The sequence below is a fragment of the Sinocyclocheilus anshuiensis genome, unplaced genomic scaffold (genome assembly GCF_001515605.1).
Source record: "Sinocyclocheilus anshuiensis isolate Anshui unplaced genomic scaffold, SAMN03320099.WGS_v1.1 scaffold250, whole genome shotgun sequence".
NCBI classification, from domain to species: Eukaryota; Metazoa; Chordata; class Actinopteri; order Cypriniformes; family Cyprinidae; genus Sinocyclocheilus; species Sinocyclocheilus anshuiensis.
In genome coordinates, this window is record NW_015547652.1 from 105,066 (window position 1) to 126,760 (window position 21,695).

General features: G+C 39.8%; 1 protein-coding gene across 1 annotated transcript in view; it reads right to left on the reverse strand.

Annotated features, from left to right (window-relative positions):
- Positions 1 to 21,695, reverse strand: part of aspscr1 (ASPSCR1 tether for SLC2A4, UBX domain containing) — a 31,794-nt gene that overhangs the window by 8,118 nt on the left and 1,981 nt on the right. Inside the window, exons 3-13 of the mRNA XM_016504189.1 lie at positions 21,424 to 21,538; positions 15,959 to 16,059; positions 15,337 to 15,391; positions 14,626 to 14,699; positions 14,071 to 14,554; positions 12,140 to 12,199; positions 10,722 to 10,858; positions 8,238 to 8,319; positions 8,103 to 8,169; positions 7,868 to 7,930; positions 7,701 to 7,753 (exon numbers count right to left, since the gene is read on the reverse strand). Of these exons, the coding sequence (XP_016359675.1) occupies positions 7,701 to 7,753; positions 7,868 to 7,930; positions 8,103 to 8,169; positions 8,238 to 8,319; positions 10,722 to 10,858; positions 12,140 to 12,199; positions 14,071 to 14,554; positions 14,626 to 14,699; positions 15,337 to 15,391; positions 15,959 to 16,059; positions 21,424 to 21,538 (1,291 nt within the window). The remainder of the gene's footprint in view (positions 1 to 7,700; positions 7,754 to 7,867; positions 7,931 to 8,102; positions 8,170 to 8,237; positions 8,320 to 10,721; positions 10,859 to 12,139; positions 12,200 to 14,070; positions 14,555 to 14,625; positions 14,700 to 15,336; positions 15,392 to 15,958; positions 16,060 to 21,423; positions 21,539 to 21,695) is intronic.

Consider the following 21,695-nt stretch of genomic DNA (forward strand, 5'->3'; position numbering starts at 1 on the left):
AACACACACACACACACACACACACACACACACACACAGAGGTTAATGACTGTCGCCAGACTGTGCTGAAAAATACAGACATATAGATTTTTTGTGTGTGTGGAAATCATGATTCTTTAAAGTGCCCCTATTATGGGTAATGAAAGGTTCATATTTTGGTTTTGGGAGTCCCCAACAACAGGTTGACATGCATGCAAGGTCAAAAAACACTTTCATTTTCTTATAATATGCATTTATTTTTACCTTATTTCCTCAATGACTCCCAAACGATTCGCTCAACAATTAATTTTTCCATACCCCTCCTTTGCGTGACGCTAATCTGCGGTGATTGGTCTGATTAGTCTCATTTTAATGTCATCTGGCCTGTAAAGCCTGATAAAGCAGCGTTTGTGAGCGCAGTGCTGCTTTGTGTACAGCGTTACCGGGGAAACCGCTATTTTTACCGCTCCAAAAGCGGCACCTAGTGGCAAAGAATGAATTTGCATTTTCATTCAGACCAATGCGAAATTCAAGTCCACTTCCGAGGGAACTTCGAACTGCGTCTTCTAGGGGTCACTATGGGGAACGCCTTCAGCGTGACTGGTGTCTGAAGCATACATCTAAAAACGACAATAACATTGGCCGGCGACAGCCTATGACGTCATTTTACCCAGCGCGACCACAGTATAAAAGGGCACCGGGATAACACGTCATCCTCTTCTTCATCTTGACGACTGTTTTGTTTGAAGCGTGTATTCCGGTAAGAGAACGTATCTCTCCTCTTTAAACCATGGCGAGCACTAGTAAGGCGTTTAAGAAGTGTGTGAATCTGTGTCCTCGTTATTTGACACCTGATGATACACACGATCTTTGCATCTTTTGTTTGGGGGAAGAGCACGCGCACGATGTCCTCGAGAGGACAATCTGCGTTCATTGTGAGCGTTTTTCAATGAAAAAGCTCCGCTCTTGTTTGTCCCTCTTTTCGAGGAAAGAAGGACAGACATCAGCTCCCCGCGGTTCAGGACCCGCCGCTGCTGAGGCACGGAGGAAAATGAGCTTGTGGGGATCGCAGGTGGACCTGGCTGATGAGTTGAGAGAGGGTCTTTCCGTTTCGCGCTCGTCAGTTGTGGACGAGAGTGAGCTGCTGGATGACGATGCTATTTCTCTTACATCATCTGATCTAGCGGCTAGTGCTCTGCTGGCTCCAAGCCAGGAAGAGCAGATGTCAGATGAGGTTGAGACTGAATCCTCTCATTCCTCCTGCTCTGCGTGAGCTGAGTTGCTTGAGGTTATGGATCCCGCCATGGCGAGGCTTGACTTGCCGTGGAAGCGGGTTGAGAAAGTGGCGCCTCGAGGCCACCGCGATGAGCGTTATCTTTCTGATCATAACCCTCTAGCTCAAGTGAGCCTTCCTGATCTCCATGTGGGGATCGAGAAGGCTTGGAAAACTCTGTTTTCATTTAGCATCCATAGGTTTACAGTATACTAGTTATGCCGATATTGAGCAGATGACTGAGAACAGTTATGAGAAGATGCCCCCTATTGAAGAGATGCTAGCCAGTTATCTCTCTGTGGGTGAGACATCTTCCCTTAAGGCTCCTTCCCTGCCATCCAAACCTCTTCGAGATACATTTAGTTTGAATGGCAGGGCGTACGCAGCAGCAGGTCAGGCTGCAGCTTCGTTGCACACCATGGTGGTGCTTCAGGCTTGTCAGGCCTGAATCTCGATCTAAGGGGCAGAGGCAGGCACAGAAGACTTGTGTTGTGAAAGGGTAACAGGCAGGATTTGAGGGAGGTGATCCAGACGAGGCGTTCTCAGCGCTCTCGTTCGGAGCAGGAGTATAAAAGGGTGCCAATAGAACACGTCATCCTCTTCGTCTTCAGGGACTGTTTTGTTTGAAGCGTGCATTCTGGTAAGAATGCTGTTCTTTCTACTACACTATGGTGAGCACTAGTAAGATGCTTATGAAGTGTGCGGATCCGTGTCCTCGTTATTTGACACTTGATGACACACACAATCTTTGCGTCTTATGTTTGGGCGAAGAGCACGCATGCGATGTCCTCAAGGGGGCAATCTGCATTCATTGTGAGCATTTTTCAATGACAAAGCTCCGCTTTCGTTTGTCTCTCCTCTCTAAGTGGCTTAGGACCCGCCGCTGATGAGGCACGGAGGAGAATGAGGTTGTGGGATTCTCAGGTAGACCTGGCTGATGAGCTAAAGAGGGATCTTTCTCTTTCACGGTCGTCAGCTCAGAGGATGTGAGAAATCTCTCTCACATTCTCTGATCCAGTGGCTAGTGCTCTGCTGGCTTCTGGTAAGGAAAAGCAGGAGATTGCTGATGAGGACAAAGAAGTTAAGACTGAGTCCTCTCAGCCCTCCTGCCCTGCATATGCTGAGCTATTGGAGGTTATGGAACGTGCCACGGCGAGGCTTGCCGTGGAGGCGGGTCAAGAAGGAAACTGTTCGGGTCCGTTTGGACAAGTGTTACCTCTCTGATCATAACTCTCCAGCTCAAGTGAGCCTTCCATTCCTTCCTGATCTCCATGTGGGGATCGAGAAGGCTTGGAAAACTCTGTTTTCATTTAGCATCCATAGGTTTACAGTATACTAGTTATGCCGATATTGAGCAGATGACTGAGAACAGTTATGAGAAGATGCCCCCTATTGAAGAGATGCTAGCCAGTTATCTCTCTGTGGGTGAGACAACTTCTCTTAAGGCTCCCTCCCTGCCATCCAAACCCCTTCGAGATACATTTCGTTTGAATGGCAGGGCGTACGCAGCAACAGGTCAGGCTGCAGCTGTCGGAAAACCTGGATAAAGGCCAGGGTTTATCCCCTGATGAGATGGCTGAGTTGCGTCGCACCACAGATCTCTGTGCCACTAAGCAGACCGCCACTGCCATTGGCAGATCTATGGAGGCCATGGTGGTTACGGAGAGGAATCTGGCAGATATCGGGACGAGAGAAAAGGACTTTCTCCTTGATGCGCCAGTTTCCCCTTCTGAGCTTTTCGGCACTTCCGTCGAGACGGTGGTCGAGAAGTTTAAGGAGGCCAAGACGCGCTCAGCTGCCTTTAAATCCTTCATTCCACGAAGGTCCAGGTCTGAGCCCGAACAACAGAGGTGTCCTGGCCCGTCTCGATCTAAGGGTCAGAGGCGGGCACAGAAGACTAGTGTCGCGAATGAGTCAAAGGGTTACAGGCAAGATTTGAGGGAGGTGATCCAGACAGATCTCAGCACTCTCGTCCAGACTAGGGTAAAACCTGAGCATCGTCTCACCTCCCTCCGAGAGTTTTTACATCTGCTCTCATCTTCCTCCCCTTAATTCCCCTGAAGCCACCATCCCCTCCACCTGACCGAGGTTAGGTAGGAGCCTCCTGCTCTTGCAATACAGCATCTCATGCTGGACCTATGATGTTTTGGTTAGTTTCTATGTCCCATAGAACTACCTACTTATGGTCCGGACCCAAGTGCTCTTCGGGCTTCGCATTTTTCGGAGTATAATGCTTCGTGATGTGCTCCCTGATGTCCTGGCTGGGTGTTTGCTTCGAGAAGCTGCCCCGGCCAGGACGCGCTACTCAGGTCTCCTGAGATTTGAGTCATCCTCTCAACCATCATGCACATTCTCTGAGCTAGAGCTCCTCTCGCTGAGGCGTTGAGTGGCCTAACACTCCTTAGTTCCACTCTGCAGTTCGATAGACGGTCAGGTCCACGGGACCTCCCTGTCACACTGCCCTTATGGTCGAACCGGTGAATCGCCCCTCTGCGGAGTGGGCTTGAGTACACTGCGTTCCCTGAGGTATGAGTGAGATGTGTTTCTGCGGAAACCCTTCCTGAGTGCTTCGGCTCTGAGGAGCAGTAGCTCTTCATGCATGAATGGGTTAATGGGTCCCGCTGTTTCTCAGGTTCTCTTCGGGTATGGTTAAATGGGACCCATGCTCTCTTTTGAGATAAAGAGCATAAGACTGTGTTCAGCTGCATCAGTTGATGGTCTCTCTTTGGGCCCTGCTAGACTGCCCTTCTAATCTAGCTCTGCCTTCTGGTTGAGCTGAGAAATGCTCCCCTCATTGCGAGGGTTAGCTATGAGCCTATTGCTCCCAGTTTGTGCTTCGAGGGCCCTCCTCAGATTGAGAGCCGAGAGCGCTGCTCCTGAAAACTCCATATGCAACAATACTGAGTTGTTAGGCCCATCCTGTCGCCTCCTTGGTCAGTTGCCTCTATGCTGGGACCCTGTTGTTCTCTGTTGACATGTGCAAAAGATTATGTGAGTCCTTCTCTGTACCTGAGAGTTAGGTACTTTGCCCCTGGGCTATTGATCGCTTCAGTTGAGCTGGGTTCCTCTCCCTTAGCTAAGGGTCGAGCCCTCTGCTCTTTGAGTTCTGTGACAGCAACATCAGGTAGTTTGGCCGCTTGCTGCCTCCCTGATTAGTTGCCCCTATTTGGTCGAGCCTAGCAGTGCTCCCCTCACCTCGGAGGGTTACCTTTGAGCATGCCACTCCCAATTGAGCGTCTGAGGCCTCCTCTCATCAGGTCCTATGCTTTGGAGCCCCATTGAGCAGCAGCATCAGGTTGTTAGGCCTCTCTCTGCCTCCCTGTTAGGCTGCTCTCTTTGTTGCTCCCCTCACTCCAGAGGGTTACCTTTGAGCATGCCGCTCCCAATTGAGCGTCTGAGGCCTCCTCTCATCAGGTCCTACACTTTGCAGCTCCATTGAGCAGCAGCCTTAGGTTGTTAGGCCTCTCTCTGCCTCCCTGTTAGGCTGCTCTCTTTGTTGGTTGTGCTTAGCAGTGCTCCACCCTGAGCTTCTGCGCACTTTCTAAAATCCACATTGTGGTAAGCGTGCACGCTAGGCATTCTGTGCACTTTCTAAAATCCTGTATGGTAAGGCTTATGCACTGTCAGCCTCGTTTCCTTTCTCGGAGTTGGTTAGGCCCCGGTTTTCACCTTAGGCTCCACTCAACCTATATATCCCTGTTGATATACATTTCTGAGCGGGGGGTTGCTACCAAAGCTCTGTCGAGTCAGTTCTTTGAGCAAGCTCATTCAAAGCGGCAGTAGCCCCCTGGGTGACAGGCCAGGGTCTGGTCTTTAGACACCTGGCCGTATCCTGATTTTACAATTTCAAAAAAACTCATTCTGTATGATTTATAAGCTTCTGTACCCATGGGGACCTCGATTTAGGTCCCCACGGTGACACAAGTCCGCATGAGTCTGTGTGTATTCAGGGCCACCACCAGTGTAGAAAAACTTGTACACACACACACACACACACACACACACACACACACACGCAGTGGTCAGTTTTTTCTCTGTCTCTATAATGAGCTCTGTGCTGACTGTGCTGATTAGAGCTCTTTGAACAGAAAACAATGTGTTTGAAAGGGCCGAGGGGCATCTGTCCTCAGAGACACTAAGTGTGTGTGTGTGTGTGTGTGCGCGTGTGTGTGTGTGTGTGTAAAACATTCTTTCCATTACATGACGGAAAGTGAGCGAGTAACACATCATGTTTGTGCCCGTCCTGAGAGACCAACACACACACACACACACACTCATGCACACAGACAGATCTGAGATCTGTGTGTGTTTATGGGTGAATCTCACAACAAATATCAAGACAAAAATGATGGCAGTTTACAGCTGGAGACTGAGACTCAATAAATGCGTCTCATCTCGCTTTCAGGTTTAAGCTAAAAGCATCATTTTCTCTGTCTCTATAATGAGCTCTGTGCTGATTTCTATTCTTAGAGCTCTTTGAACAGAAAACAATGTGTTTGAAAGGGCCGAGGGGCATCTGTCCTCAGAGACACTAAGTGTGTGTGTGTGTGTGTGTGCGCGTGTGTGTGTGTGTGTGTAAAACATTCTTTCCATTACATGACGGAAAGTGAGCGAGTAACACATCATGTTTGTGCCCGTCCTGAGAGACCAACACACACACACACACACACTCATGCACACAGACAGATCTGAGATCTGTGTGTGTTTATGGGTGAATCTCACAACAAATATCAAGACAAAAATGATGGCAGTTTACAGCTGGAGACTGAGACTCAATAAATGCGTCTCATCTCGCTTTCAGGTTTAAACTAAAAGCATCAGTTTATACTAGGCCTGGCCTTGACCCCTGACCTGACCTCTGACCTCTGGAGGGAGTTAACCCTACATCAGCCTCGTATAGCAGCAACGACTTCACATGCATTTACATTTCAGAAGATGTCAAACACACACACATACACACACACTAAACACTCTCACACGCACACACACACACACACACACACACACTAAACACTCTCTCACACACTCATAAACACACACACAGACATAAACTCTCACACACAGTCGGTCTGACCTGGAACAGAGTGACATTCGGCTCGTCTAGGATGGTTTTGGGAGGCACAACAACTAGAAAACAAAAAAACACTCTAATAAAACACACATCAGTGAGTGTGTGCGTGTGTGTTATTTACTCTCCTCTGTGTGCGTTTGTGTGTGTGTGTGCGTGCGTGTGTGTTATTTACTCTCCTCTGTGTGCGTTTGTGTGTGTGTGTGCGTGCGTGTGAAACTCACACAGGTAAAACTGCATTTGTGGGTCCTGCAGGTAAGATTGGATAAAACTCCTCAGAGCAGCCACTGAAAAACAGAGAAACATCATGCTAACATCTGCAGTCTCATGTTAAGACACTATATATATATATAAATATATATATATATATATACACACACAACAAAATATAACAACACAAAATAAGGAAAAATAAAAACAATAAAATACAAACAATATTTAATAAATATTTTCTGTTACCTGTTTCTAGAGGTCTGAAGAAGCCCTGAAGAACGTGGCGGTCAGGAAACTGGACCCTCAGCGCCACCTGATGAACACAGTGACGAATCAACTGAGTGAATCCAGTCACATGACCGATCACATGATCAGACTCACCTTCGGATACCTGTCCAACTTCTCCTTCATCTGAGACTCTCGCAGAGATTTAGTCACGAGAGGAGCTTCCTCCAGCGCCTTCCTGAAGCACACCGAGACGAATCTCATGATGAAACAACACAGGCAGTGGTAAGTTTTTTCTCTGTCTCTATAATGAGCTCTGTGCTGATTTCTATTCTTAGAGCTCTTTGAACAGAAAACAATGTGTTTGAAAGGGCCGAGGGGCATCTGTCCTCAGAGACACTAAGTGTGTGTGTGTGTGTGTGTGCGCGTGTGTGTGTGTGTGTGTAAAACATTCTTTCCATTACATGACGGAAAGTGAGCGAGTAACACATCATGTTTGTGCCCGTCCTGAGAGACCAACACACACACACACACACACTCATGCACACAGACAGATCTGAGATCTGTGTGTGTTTATGGGTGAATCTCACAACAAATATCAAGACAAAAATGATGGCAGTTTACAGCTGGAGACTGAGACTCAATAAATGCGTCTCATCTCGCTTTCAGGTTTAAACTAAAAGCATCAGTTTATACTAGGCCTGGCCTTGACCCCTGACCTGACCTCTGACCTCTGGAGGGAGTTAACCCTACATCAGCCTCGTATAGCAGCAACGACTTCACATGCATTTACATTTCAGAAGATGTCAAACACACACACATACACACACACTAAACACTCTCACACGCACACACACACACACACACACACACACTAAACACTCTCTCACACACTCATAAACACACACACAGACATAAACTCTCACACACAGTCGGTCTGACCTGGAACAGAGTGACATTCGGCTCGTCTAGGATGGTTTTGGGAGGCACAACAACTAGAAAACAAAAAAACACTCTAATAAAACACACATCAGTGAGTGTGTGCGTGTGTGTTATTTACTCTCCTCTGTGTGCGTTTGTGTGTGTGTGTGCGTGCGTGTGAAACTCACACAGGTAAAACTGCATTTGTGGGTCCTGCAGGTAAGATTGGATAAAACTCCTCAGAGCAGCCACTGAAAAACAGAGAAACATCATGCTAACATCTGCAGTCTCATGTTAAGACACTATATATATATATAAATATATATATATATATATACACACACAACAAAATATAACAACACAAAATAAGGAAAAATAAAAACAATAAAATACAAACAATATTTAATAAATATTTTCTGTTACCTGTTTCTAGAGGTCTGAAGAAGCCCTGAAGAACGTGGCGGTCAGGAAACTGGACCCTCAGCGCCACCTGATGAACACAGTGACGAATCAACTGAGTGAATCCAGTCACATGACCGATCACATGATCAGACTCACCTTCGGATACCTGTCCAACTTCTCCTTCATCTGAGACTCTCGCAGAGAGTTAGTCACGAGAGGAGCTTCCTCCAGCGCCTTCCTAAAGCACACCGAGAAGATAGAATTCATCTGAATTACAGTCTGAACTCTACTCTGAACCAAGAGTGTAGGTCCGATTGTTATTTAATGTTCATCCGATCTCATTTTGTAAGTGACTTTTCTTTCTGTGTTAAAGATGTTTTCTTTGGATTGCTTGACGACTCGAAAGAGAATATAAGAAGATAGAACTTAATGTGTGTCTCCTGCTAGCTAAATTATTGCTCTAAATCTGTCTTTTCTTTATTCAGAGTTGATCTAGATGAGTTCATGGAAACTCTCCAGAGTTCTGTGAATCCTAAAGCAGTGAAAACTGCATCTCTATATTCATCCTGTGTGTCTCTTAAATTGAACAAAATACGGTTAATAGAGTTAAACCACAAATTAACCATGCTTTTGCTACACTAACCATAGTTTAACCATGATATTGTAGTAAAACTGTGGTTATACAAAAAAAAGCTACACTTTTACTATAATAAAACCATGGTTAATTCTCTTAAAAGATTTATATTTGTGTATTCTTTCTTTTTTCTTTATGTTTTTATAACTGTGCTGCCTTAATGGTTTGATGTTTTGTACTGTACTGTTTAATAATATAAAAAATTAAATCAGAAAGATCCACGATCCGCACACCAAAATCCCTATCTCAATCAAATGATTCGCGAACCATAATTTCAGATAGGGGCTTAAATTGTAAAATATGATAAGCGAACCTGCTCCGAAGTTCCGATCTGAATCAAATGATTCGCGATCCGATTGGAGCGCTTCGAAACAGTGAATCATTTTGCGGCGCGATGGTTTAACTGATTCTGAGTTTCTAAAAGCTCTGTTTAACCCATCACTATAGGTGCTTTTTAAAGGGGTCATATGATGCTTTTTTAAAGATCATTATTTTGTGTATTACTCCACACATCTATTAGATGTTTTCTAGTGTATTTCTTTAACTTCTCAGGTAATATCAATGGTGTGACCTATTTCAGATGCGGCCGAAATTACAACAACAGTGTTACATACACATATATTTAATTGTGTTATCAAAATTATTGCTAGGCACAATTTAGCAGTCGCTGTATATTGGTAGGGACGTGTCATAGCATCAAGCACTTTCATCAAATAAAATAGAAAATGTTTTATACAAAAATAAATAGATAAATAAATAAATAATTTTATACAACTAAACATACCACAATATAAAGAAAAGAAGAAAATTTGAATTAAAAATAAAATAAACCTAAACCATTTTATACAAATAAACATATCACCACAACAACAAAAAATAAAATATTTCATACTAACTAAAAAAAGATAATAAAATAAAAAAATAAATTTTAAACATTTTATTATATTTATACAGCTAAACATAACACAGCATAAAGAAAAGAACACAAATCGTACAAAACAGAACATTTTTGCGTAGGATTTACTTCCCTCAGAAATTGCTTCAAAAATAATTCAGCTCAAAAACGTACAAAATAATTACAAAGCGGCAAGTAACATCAAATTAAATTAGAATTTTTAAGTAGAAAGACTGAAATAGTATTTGAAATATCTGATTTATTTATAACATTGAAAAATGTTTTTATTCCACAGTGCATGATTATTTACGCATGTAAGACATTTATTTGATTACTGAATTTCCTAAAGTTTTTGAATTTCCAAAACGTTAAAAACACACGTGCTGCACTCGTTAAAAACTCATTAACCACCTCAGGCCGTCACTGAATAGACAGACAGAGAGAGACAGTCTGTCTGCGTCTGCTGCGGGTTTTAATTAGATACGTCAGAACAGTAATTTAGTCTCAATAACTGATGCTCAGAAATGAAACTGTCTGAGGAGTCAGAGGGCAAAGGTCATGATATTTACATGCTTCCCAGAAGACAAAATATAAACAATTTACACTGATCATTCTGATCAAAACTTTATTCTGGACAGTGTTATTTTAGCATCACTGTTGCCTTTCTATCATCTCTAACCAGTCTGCCCATTCTCCTCTGACCTCTGACATCAACAAGGCATTTTTGTCCACACAACTGCCGCTCACTGGATATTTTCTCTTTTTCGGACCATTCTCTGTAAACCCTAGAGATGGTTGTGCGTGAAAATCCCAGTAGATCAGCAGTTTTTGAAATACTCAGACCAGCCTGTCTGGCTCCAACAACCATTCCACGTTCAAGGTCACTTAAATCCCCTTTCTTCCCCATTCTGATGCTCGGTTTGAAAGGCAAGGCAAGATTTTACGTTTAAGCTTTATATTGAATATTATACTTTATTTTATTTCAGCTTTACTTAAGTTGATGAAAATAATTTTTAATAGTTTTTATTAACAATAACAGCACTGTGACCGCAGAAGTGAACTGTGATTGGTCACTTCACATGTCAATCAAACGTGTGTTGTACGTTCTCACCTCTCGCTCTTCAGCTGCGCGAATCTCTTCCGAATGTCGTCAACGGTGACTTCAAAAAACTCGTCAGGAAGTTCTGCGTCGTCATGGTGACGGTCTCCGGAGTCCAGATGGAAGACCAGCGGCTCCCTGTCGACCGGCTGCACAAACACACACGATTCACTGATTCATCACGATTCACGGATTCATCACGATTCACTGATTCATCACGAGTCACTGATTCTTCATGATTCACTGATTCATCACGATTCTTTGATTCATCACGATTCACCGATTCATCAGGAGTCACCGATTCATCAGGAGTCACCGATTCATCACGAGCCACCGATTCATCACGAGTCACCGATTCATCACGAGCCACCGATTCATCACGATTCATCACGAGTCACCGATTCATCACAATTCACCGATTCATGACGATTCACGGATTCATCACGATTCACGGATTCATCAGGAGTCACCGATTCATCAGGAGTCACCGATTCATCAGGAGTCACCGATTCATCAGGAGTCACCGATTCATCGGGAGTCACCGATTCATCACGATTCTGATTCATCACGATTCACTGATTCATCATGAGTCACTGATTCATCACGAATCACTGATTCATCACGATTCACTGATTCATCAGATGAATCAATATAACAGAACACGCAAGGAAAAAAAAAGAATTAAGTGCAAGAAGTTTTATTTCTAATTTTTAAGTATTTTAGCTTTAACCCTAAGCATTAAAATAGCCCCACCTACTGATTAACATATGATTTGCATACAGGTTGACAAGCACAAATGCGAATTGTGAAAAAAGAAAACGGAAAATACAAAATGAAAATTAAATTGAATTGTCACTATTATTACACATTATTAACTCGCATTGTAAACAATGTATCTATAATCTATTTTTCACTTTATTATTTTGAAAGTCTTGCATGTAGAACCAATTCGACAGGGACGATGCACTGCCATCATGAAAATTAAATTAAAATAATTTAATATGATTTTCATTTTTGGCACATATTTTCAGGCTTTACTTTTTGATCATTTAAATCATTTATTTAAAATGAGCAGAAAACTATTATTAAATAGACTAACTGCACCTGAAACTCACAGCATTGTATATTTAATTTGTATCTTTTTTATTTGTCCGAATGTTTATCTGCATTTTTGTGCACATTTTTAACAACAAAGATAAAAAAGCAAAAATATACTGTTTGCAATATAAAGATGAATTATACTGTGATATATCTATATCATTATCATGAAATAAATTCACTCATATTGCGAAATAAGGTTTTGGTCATATCGCCCAGCCTTAATATGAATTAATACATAAATAACTAACAAAAAAACAAAAAACTGCAAGGATCGGACGTATTGATGAAATATCATAAGAAAGAGAATGGCTATATAAGTGTGTTTTTACCTCCAGAAATTCGTCTGTTTCCTCTTCATCCCTCGTCACTTGTTTGGCACTGACTGATCGCTGAAACATGCAAGAAACATCCACAAACTCTTCAGTCTGAGAGACAGCGAACACCAGACGACTACAAAATGCACCAGCTACGAAGAAAAAAGCGTGTGTTGGTGTTTGTGTGATTGAATCTAAACACGGTGATGCATGCTTGAACTCAGACACAACAAAAACACAGTGTCCATTTCTCAGAGAAATCAACAACGGAGCAGATGAACACAAAACACGTGAGAAGATTTTCCATGAAAAAGACGTTTAAAAGTTTGGAATGATTAGGATTTTGTCTTCTGCTCAACAAGGATGAATTTATTTGATCAAAAATAAAAACATTCAAAATTATGAAATATTATTATAATGTAAAACAGCTGTTTTCTGTGTGAATATCTGTTAAACTGTAATGTTTTTCTGTGATGCGCAGCTGTATTTTCAGCATCATTACTCCAGTCTTCAGTGTCACATGATCTTCAGAAATCATTCTAATATGCTGATTTGCTGCTCAACAAACATTTCTGATTATTATCAATGTTTTAAAAAAATATATTTTATGGGAAACGTTATAGGCTACCATTCAAAAGTTTGGAGTGAATAGGATAAAAAAAAACGTATTCATCAAGAATGCATTTGTTTGATGATTAGATTAATTTATATAATTCAGCACTAATTGAAAATAATTTAACTTAAGTCATTTTCTCTCTAATTCTGTTTAGATACTGCTTCAGTTTTTTAGTTTTTATTTTCCTCCTGCTTTTATCTTAGTTAAAATATTTTTCTTAAAAACATTAAAAATTACAAAAAAATAAACAAAAATTAAAAACGAAAACATAAATATAAAAGCTAATACAGAATAATAAATAAAAAATATAATAGTATATAAATATACTATTATGCAAATATATGTACTATGTATAGAGAATGAGGAGTTACGTCACGATCTTCTGCATTTCGGGAAAGCGCCGCCATATTAACGAGATGCGCTATCCGTCCCCATGGTTACTTCTCATTCTCTATAAGGATAACTGCTTACCTTTTGTTTTGTTTTTGCCTTTAAGTTAAACAATCATTCATTCTTCATTGTATCGTTTGCAGGGAAGAGAAGCTATTTTATCGCACTGCATGATAATTTGATTTTTTTCTCTTAGGTTCTGTAGAATTTGGTTTACATTGTTTACCTGATTAGCGTGAAAACAGTGTCACCCGCTGGACGCTCGCTGCTGCTTCAGCCGTCATATGATAGATTATCCAAATAAAGGTGTGTGTTCAACAAGCTGACAGAAGTCGATCCATTTCTTTGTTGGAAACTTTTAAATGACAAAGTATAATTGTTGTAATTATAAATCCCCGCATTGCATTTCGGGAAGGCGCCGCCATATTAGCAGGATACGCTATCCGTTTCCATGGTTACTTCTCATTCTCTATAAGGATAACTGCTTACCTTTTGTTTTGTTTTTGCCTTTAAGTTAAACAATCATTCATTCTTCATTGTATCACTTGCAGGGAAGAGAAGCTATTTTATCGCACTGCATGATCATTTGATTTTTTTCTCAATTCTCGATGCAGCATGAATGACGTACACTGGTGACATTTTTCACAATCACGACAAACAATCAAATACTGCCCTAAACTCAATAGCGGATAGGCAGCGCTATCCTGCAAGTAACAGAGATTCACATAGAACACCGATATTTAAAATTTTAATAATATTTCACAATTTTACAGTATTTTTTATCAAATAAATGCAGCCTTGGTGTGCAGAAGAGACTTCTTTCAGAAACATCACTTTTGTCTGCCTGTGTGTTTTAAAACGCAATTTATTCCCGTGATGAAAAAGACAAAAAGAAAACAAAATGTGTGACAGCAAATGAAGAAACGGGAAGTAAACAGACCTTGATTTCATGGCTGGGTTTGGGTTTCTTGGCTTTCGGTGGGCTGCCGGACACACATGACGACCATGACGTGGACGTCTTCAGTCCAGCAGTTCCTCCCAGACGCTGTCCGCTCCCCGAAAATGGCACAAAGTCAGTGGGCGTGGCTGAGGGGGCGGAGCCATGGCACTGTTGGGACGTCCCAGGTCGCTCGTCATCCTCCTGTGGCATTAGTTTGGCCTGCGGAGGTTGGTCAGTTTTGGGCCACACCCCCTGCTCTCGGCTCGAGCTTGGCTCCTCCTCTTCCTGTTTGACAGGATGATGGTTCGGCGGGGCAGCGACCTCAGTGGGAGGAGCTGGGGTTTCCATGGGAACGGGGGCGGGCTCCTCGGGTGGTACTGGAAGCGGTTGTGATACGGTTGTCTTGGCGACATCATCCGTTGGCATAGCGACCGCATCCACGGATGCAGCAGGACACGAGGAGCCAGAGCCTTTCAGCACATAACTAATGAACAGAAACGCCATCGTTATCATCATCATAATCACGTGATGTTACCGCTGAGACAAACAGCTCACCGTATGATGGCACTTCCTCCGGTGAGACCCAGAGACTTCAGAGTCGTCTTCTTCAGCGCATCCTCACCGCTGACCTACACAACAACAGCAAGACATGATGAAACTGCAATTTAAAGGGCATCTATTATGCAAAATTCACTTTTACATGTTGTTTGAACATAAATGTGTGTTGGCAGTGTGTACACAACCACCCTATAATGATAAAAATCCAGCCGTCCTTTTTTTTTAAATCCCCATAAATCATAAATAGTGTCTCAGAACAAGCCATTCCCAGAATCTGTACAATGTGATGTCACATTACACAAGCCCCGCCCACGATTGTTGACGGACACAGCCGTATTAGCAGAGACCCCGCCCTGAGTGAGCCGCACACAAAGTCTTCTTAAAGCTACAGATGTTATTCAGTCCAGAGCAGTGAGTGATTTTGTGTTTTATTTTATTGTTTGGCTCACATTAACAGCGTAGACAGCGGTTTAACTTCACAGACATAACCGACTGTGTTTTTGTAACTTATGCGTGTTTTTAACAAACTTGTGTGTATTTGACCGTTAAAGCGCAATAAGATGTGAAAGAGAACTTAGTTTAGTACTCAAATGCCGTGTGTCAGCCGCTTTCTGTGCGTTCAGAAAACCGGATATCAGAACTTTAAACTGATATGGCTTTAAAATGCATTATTTCAGTGCAATAGACATGATAATCAAAACCTCTCACCTCGTCTCTCATGTAAACACACACTGGCGTGGGTCCAGACGTGTCCAGATCAGTCCTGTGAGGAGGAAACACATCACAATATCTGTCAGGAGAGAACAAACAAGCACACTTGTACACAAACATCTATGAATTTTTCATGCTGCAATGGTTTCTGCAAGCCTTTTGACACTAATATAACTTCATAGATTATTTAGCAGAAAGTGTTTTGACACCTGATAGAACTCTATACATATTAAACTGTTTGTTTTTAAATGGCTATATCTAAGAAAAACTAAATGATGTGTATTTTAAGGGTCTTAAAGCTTTTGCAAAGTTTAATTGGCTTACTAAAAACTATGCAGTTTTTTAGAAATGTTTATTTATCTTCTGTCGAAACGGACCGGAACGCATTATGAGGATTAAAGCGTTTGGCAGCGGCGCTGAGCGCTCGTAAAACGGCCCGCGAGCCTCAGTTCACACGATCTGGCTGCATTTATAAAACACAGCGGGGAACTGGATTCTGCTGGAGAGGAATGTGTTTTACTTCAATCAATAGAGTCAGAAAGAACACACACATTTCACATATAAACGACATACTCAGAAATGAATCAGCTGCAGCTTTCTCTCACTGAACAACACACACCTGGTTTGAGGAAAGTGAGTCAGTAGATCCCATAACGTCTGTCCACTCGAGAAAGAGCCTTGAAGACGAGAGCCGTCCTCCATCTGCAGCGCGATCCGCACCTGAACCAAAACACAAACATGTTATTAAGACACACTAGCATTCAAAATGTTTCTCTTCTGCTCATCAAGGCTGCATTTATTTGATCAAAAACACATTAAAAATTGAGAAATATTATTATAATGTAAAACAGCTGTTTTCTGTGTGGATAGCTGTTAAACTGTAATTTATTTCTGTGATGTGCAGCTGTATTTTCAGCATCATTCCTCCAGTCTTCAGTGTCACATGATCTTCAGAAATCATTCTAATATGCTGATTTGCTGCTCAAGAAACATTTCTGATTATTATCAATGTTGAACACAGTTGTGCTGCACAATATTTTTGTGGAAGCTGTGATACATTTCATTTTTCAGGATTCACAGATGAATAGAAAGTTCAGAAGAACAGCATTTATTTGAAATAGAAATCTTTTGTAACATTATATATGTCTTTACTGTCACTTTTGATCAATTTAATGAATCCCTGGTGAATAAAAATATTAATTATTTTATTTATTTATTTATTTTTTTTAATCATGGTATATATATTTTTGAGAAAACATATATTTAACTAAAATAAAAGCAGGAGGAGAATTAATAAAAAAATATAAATATAAAAAAATTAATTGAAGCAAAATATAAACAGAATTAGAGATAAAATGACTTCAGTTTAGAAAGGAAGTACTCTGAGGTCATCAACCAAGTAGAATATTTATATAATATTATAGTTTTTATTCACTTTGAATTGGCTTTTTTCATTTTAGTTTTAAATTTTACAATTTTCTTTTAAAGCTAATTCAATTCATGTATTCAGCACTACATAATACTCTTTTGTTGTTTTGATGACTGACTTCTTCAAGATTCTTCAAAAATCGGTTAAAAACACATCTCTTCCATCTTTATTTGACCCTCTAACTCTAGCACTCTCTATTCTAATTCTATTCTTTAAAAAAAAAAACTTGCCCCTTTTAGACTTGCACTCTATTTATTTACTAATGGCTTGTTTTCTTTAAAAAAAAAAAACGTAACACTAGCTTCTCTATTCTTTTTGTATTCTATCTATTTGTTTTCTTTTTATTTATTAAAAAGCCCTTGCTACGTGTACTGAGTTAAGCTAACTGAGACTTGTTATAGCACTTGCATATCATTGCTCTTTTGTTGGTTTTGATTGCTTCCATTGTCGCTTTGGATAAAAGCGTCTGCTAAATAACTAAATGTAAATGTCTGTTGAGTTCACAGGAAGTACTGTATGACATCAGAGCTCAGGCTCGATGACATCATCAGCTCCGCCGAGTTACGCAGTTAAACACGCAACACGAGCCGTTTTACAGGACTGTGTTTATAATGGCGAGAGACAGCGAGAGGAGCGTTGGTGTGTTTGTAGCTGGATGAAAGGGAAATGAAAATCACGCTCTCGTTTGATTGAGAGATCAAGGAGAATGCGATTAATGAGCGGGCTGCTCGTAAAGCATGATGGGTAAACCACGGTCCTGCGGCCGCTCTCGCTCATGCTTTAGGCATGTGGAGCTGGGTGTGTGTGTGTGTGTGTGTGAGTGAGTGTGTGTGTGAGTGTGAGCGATTTTCAGGTTTTATCTCTTATGAAATTATTTTGGATCCGAAGGAGAGTTTGGGTTATTATTTACCGCACGCTTGTGAGGCTTTGAAACACATTCAAGAGTTTTAAGACCGTTTGGATCTGACTCTTATTTCTTTCATGTTGATAACTGCATTGTTATTGTGGTGTTGACTTCTGATTTTCATAAAAGTACAAAAAATGAACTCGCTGTTTTACTGGGCAGTTGAGAGGTCGACAAATTAAAAATAAACTATTTAAAAATATTTTTAAGAAACAAAAAAATGACAAAAGCACATAAAAATGACAAAAAAGAAATATGAAACATAAAAATAAAAGCAAATACAAAAAAAATTATATTAGTACATATATTATTATATATACAGTATACATATATGTAATAGTATATGTGCTATTTTTGTGCATACTTATAAAAGTAAAATAAAATGAACTATTTAGAATTTTTCAAGAAACAAAAACAAAAAAAGATGAAAGCACATAAAAATTACAAAAACTAAAAAACTAAAATGAAAAGTGAAAATATAAAAGCTAATTCCAAAAAAATATAAAAGCTAATTCCACTGCTTCCAAAAAAAATGTATAAAAACTACAATAGTACATAAATATAATATTTTGCTTCAGTTGTTGTGCATACTTACAAAACTAAAACTGGCATAAAAAAAAAACATTAGTATATTTTCAAGAAGCAAAAACACATATAAAATGACAAAAAAATAAACTGAAAATATAAAAATAAAAGCTAATTAAAAATAATAAAAACTATAACAGTTTATAAATATACTATTTTGCTTCAGTTGTTGTACATACTCATAAAACTAAAATCGAAATAAAAATAAATATTTTCAGAATTAAAAAAAAAAACAAAAACCAAAAACATGAAAGCACATAAAAATACAAAAATTTAAATTCAACATCATAAAGTTTAGGATTTATGATTAAGATCATATTTCTTATTTCATTTAGTTTAACCTAGTATTAAAATAACTTAAACTAATAAACTAAAACATATATATATAACAAAATCTAATAAAAATGCTAAAAACACAAAATTACTAAATCTGTAACTAAAAGTAAAGCGAAGACACAAAATATAAAAATAAAATCAAGTCAAAATATAAACAAAATCTATAATATAAAACTATAACTGAATCAAATTTAACTAAACTGATCTAAATAATGACTTTATTTTCTTTTTGGAGCTGCTTTACGGCAAAAAAAAAAAAAGACTTATTTTTTATAATGATTAAACTTTACACAGATATTGCACCAATTTTTTTTTTAGCTTTTAAAGCTGCTTTTTAGCTGAAATTAAATTTGGTTTTTTTAAATTTTTTATAATGAATGAACTTATTGAACTGAATTTGAATCAAAATGAACTAAATTGATCTTGTCTTTTTAGAGCTGCTTTATAGCAGAAATTTAACTTGTTTTTTTTTTCCAGTGAATGAAGGCAGTTATTGAACCAAATCAGAAACTCAACTTTATTTTTTATAATGAATGAACTTTACAGAGTTATTGAACTGAATTGAATCAACATTGAACTAAACTGATCTGAGTAATGATTCTATTGTCTTTTTAGAACCGCTTTACATCTGAAATTGAACTTGTTTTTTTTTTTATAATGAATGAACTTTACAGAGTTACTGAACTGAATCTGAATCAAAATGAACTAAACTGGTTTGAGTAATGACTCTATTGTCTTTTTAGAGCTGCCTTACAGCTGAACTTAAAACAGTTATTGAACTGAATAGATTTGAGTATTGACTGAAATCATATTTTATGTAGTTTGCATCCCTGATTTTTCTGATATTTTCCTGTCAATGACTGTGAATTGGCTGTGAAGCGATCTGCATGGCATAAAGCGCTGCAGAAATAAATGTGAACAGCCTGAGATGAACCTACAGCGTTTTCTGAAGGTTAAACGGCTCCTTTCATTGATTCTTCATAAAAACAGAAAGGTTCGGCTTGATTTTTAAGCGCTTCCAGCCCTGTTTTGGGGGGAAGTGGTGAGGGACTGAATGTGTGTGTGTTCAGAAATAGAGCAGAAATACAGGTTTTGAAGTGAGGAATCAAACGAGCTGCTGATTATTACCAGAGATCATTAAACTCCCTGATCACTGACAGACAACGCATCATTTCTCAGATGTTTACTAAACTCTTATGTAACGTTCACAGCGCCTGCGGTTAGTTTTAGTCCTGTGTCATATTCATTCAAGCTGTCCTGTTTAAGTTGACTGAAAGTCTGGGAAATTTAGTCTAATTTTAGTCAATTAAAACTTACAATTTTAGTCATACTGCATAATGGATAAACTGATAATCACAATTATTTTGCACAAAATTACTGATCATGATTGCTGTCATTTGAACTATTGCACTTGCTTTTATTTAAATTTTTGCTTTTAATTTTTTTAATTAGTTTATTGTAATACATCAAATTAAACTACATGAAAATGAGAAATAATTCCTTTGAGAACGAGCTGAATTGCAATAAGCTTAATTTTTTTCAGTTAACATTATTATTATTTTATATGATTTAATATATATTATATTATTATATAACTAGATTGAAAAGTTTGTAGACAAACTTTAAGTTGGCTTGAAAAAGCCTAGCTAGAAAGTTTGATAACGTTTTAAAAGCTTGCAGTTGGAAGGTTTTCAGTTTGAAGTAGTTTGAAAGTTAAAATAGTTTTAAAGATTAAAGTCTGAATGTTTTCAAGGCAATACAGTCTATCAGAAAAATAGATAGGTTTAAAACATATTGCTAGGATACCTGGGGTGGTTGCTAGGCTGTTTGTAGCATGACTACCATGTTGCTAACATGTTTTTAGCATGATTAGCATGTTACTAGCATTTTTCTAACATGGTTAACATGTTGCTAACATGATTAGCAAGTTACTAGCATGTTGTTAGCATAATTAGCAAGTTACTAACATGTTTCTAGCATGATTACCATGTTACTAGCATGGTGTTAACATTTTGTTAGCATGGTTAGCAAGTTACTAGCATGTTTCTAGCATGATTCGTATGTTACTAGCATGTTGTTAACATGATTAGCAAGTTACTAACATGTTGTTAGCATGATTAGCAAGATACTAGCTTGTTGTTAACATGATAAGCATGTTACTAGCATGACGCTAGCATTTTTTGAACATGTTTAGCAAGTTACTAGCGGTGTGCTTCCCCTTTTTGGGGATTGTCGCTTATTGTGACGAATAGCAGAGCAAGCAGTGAGGGTTCTGTCTCGAGGGGAAGTCGTGGCCTAGTGGTTAGAGAGTTGGACTTGTAACCCAAAGGTTGTGGGTTCGAGTCTCGTACCGGCAGGGATTGTAGGTGGGGGGAGTGAATGTACAGCGCTCTCTCCCACCTTCAATACCACGACTGAGGTGCCCTTGAGCAAGGCACCGAACCCCCAACTGCTCCCCGGGCGCCGCAGCATAAATGGCTGCCCACTGCTCCGGGTGTGTGTTCACGGTGTGTGTGTGTTCACTGCTGTGTGTGTGCACTTTGGATGGGTTAAATGCAGAGCACTAATTCCGAGTATGGGTCACCATACTTGGCCTCACGTCACTTTCACTTTAATATGTTGGTTCTTAAGCATTTCTTTTGCAATATTTATTTTTAAGACCCAATATGGTTCACTTCCAGAGATATGGGGATTTCACTGTGGTTCCAGGAGTTAATTGTTATTACACACATTTTTAGTGCTCATTCTGTGTCAGTTCTGGTTAAAGCAGCCAAACTAAATCACTTCATTTGATGAAGTTTCACTGGCGTATAAACATGCAGACACACACCGCGCTCTCAGCTCCCGTCTGCGGCCGCGAACACACCACCATCTCCAGCTTGGCATTATTCGGCAGACTGGCAAAACGCCACTGCAGAGACAAATCTAGAACGAGCCTCTGAAACCTGCAGACAAAGAGAGACAGAGACAATGAGCCGCCAGACACACACACACACACACACTCACACACACACACAGGTTTGTTTTTATGGTTTATGGGGACTCTCCATAGGCGTAATGGTTTTTATACTGTACAAACCGTATTTTCTATTGCCCTACACC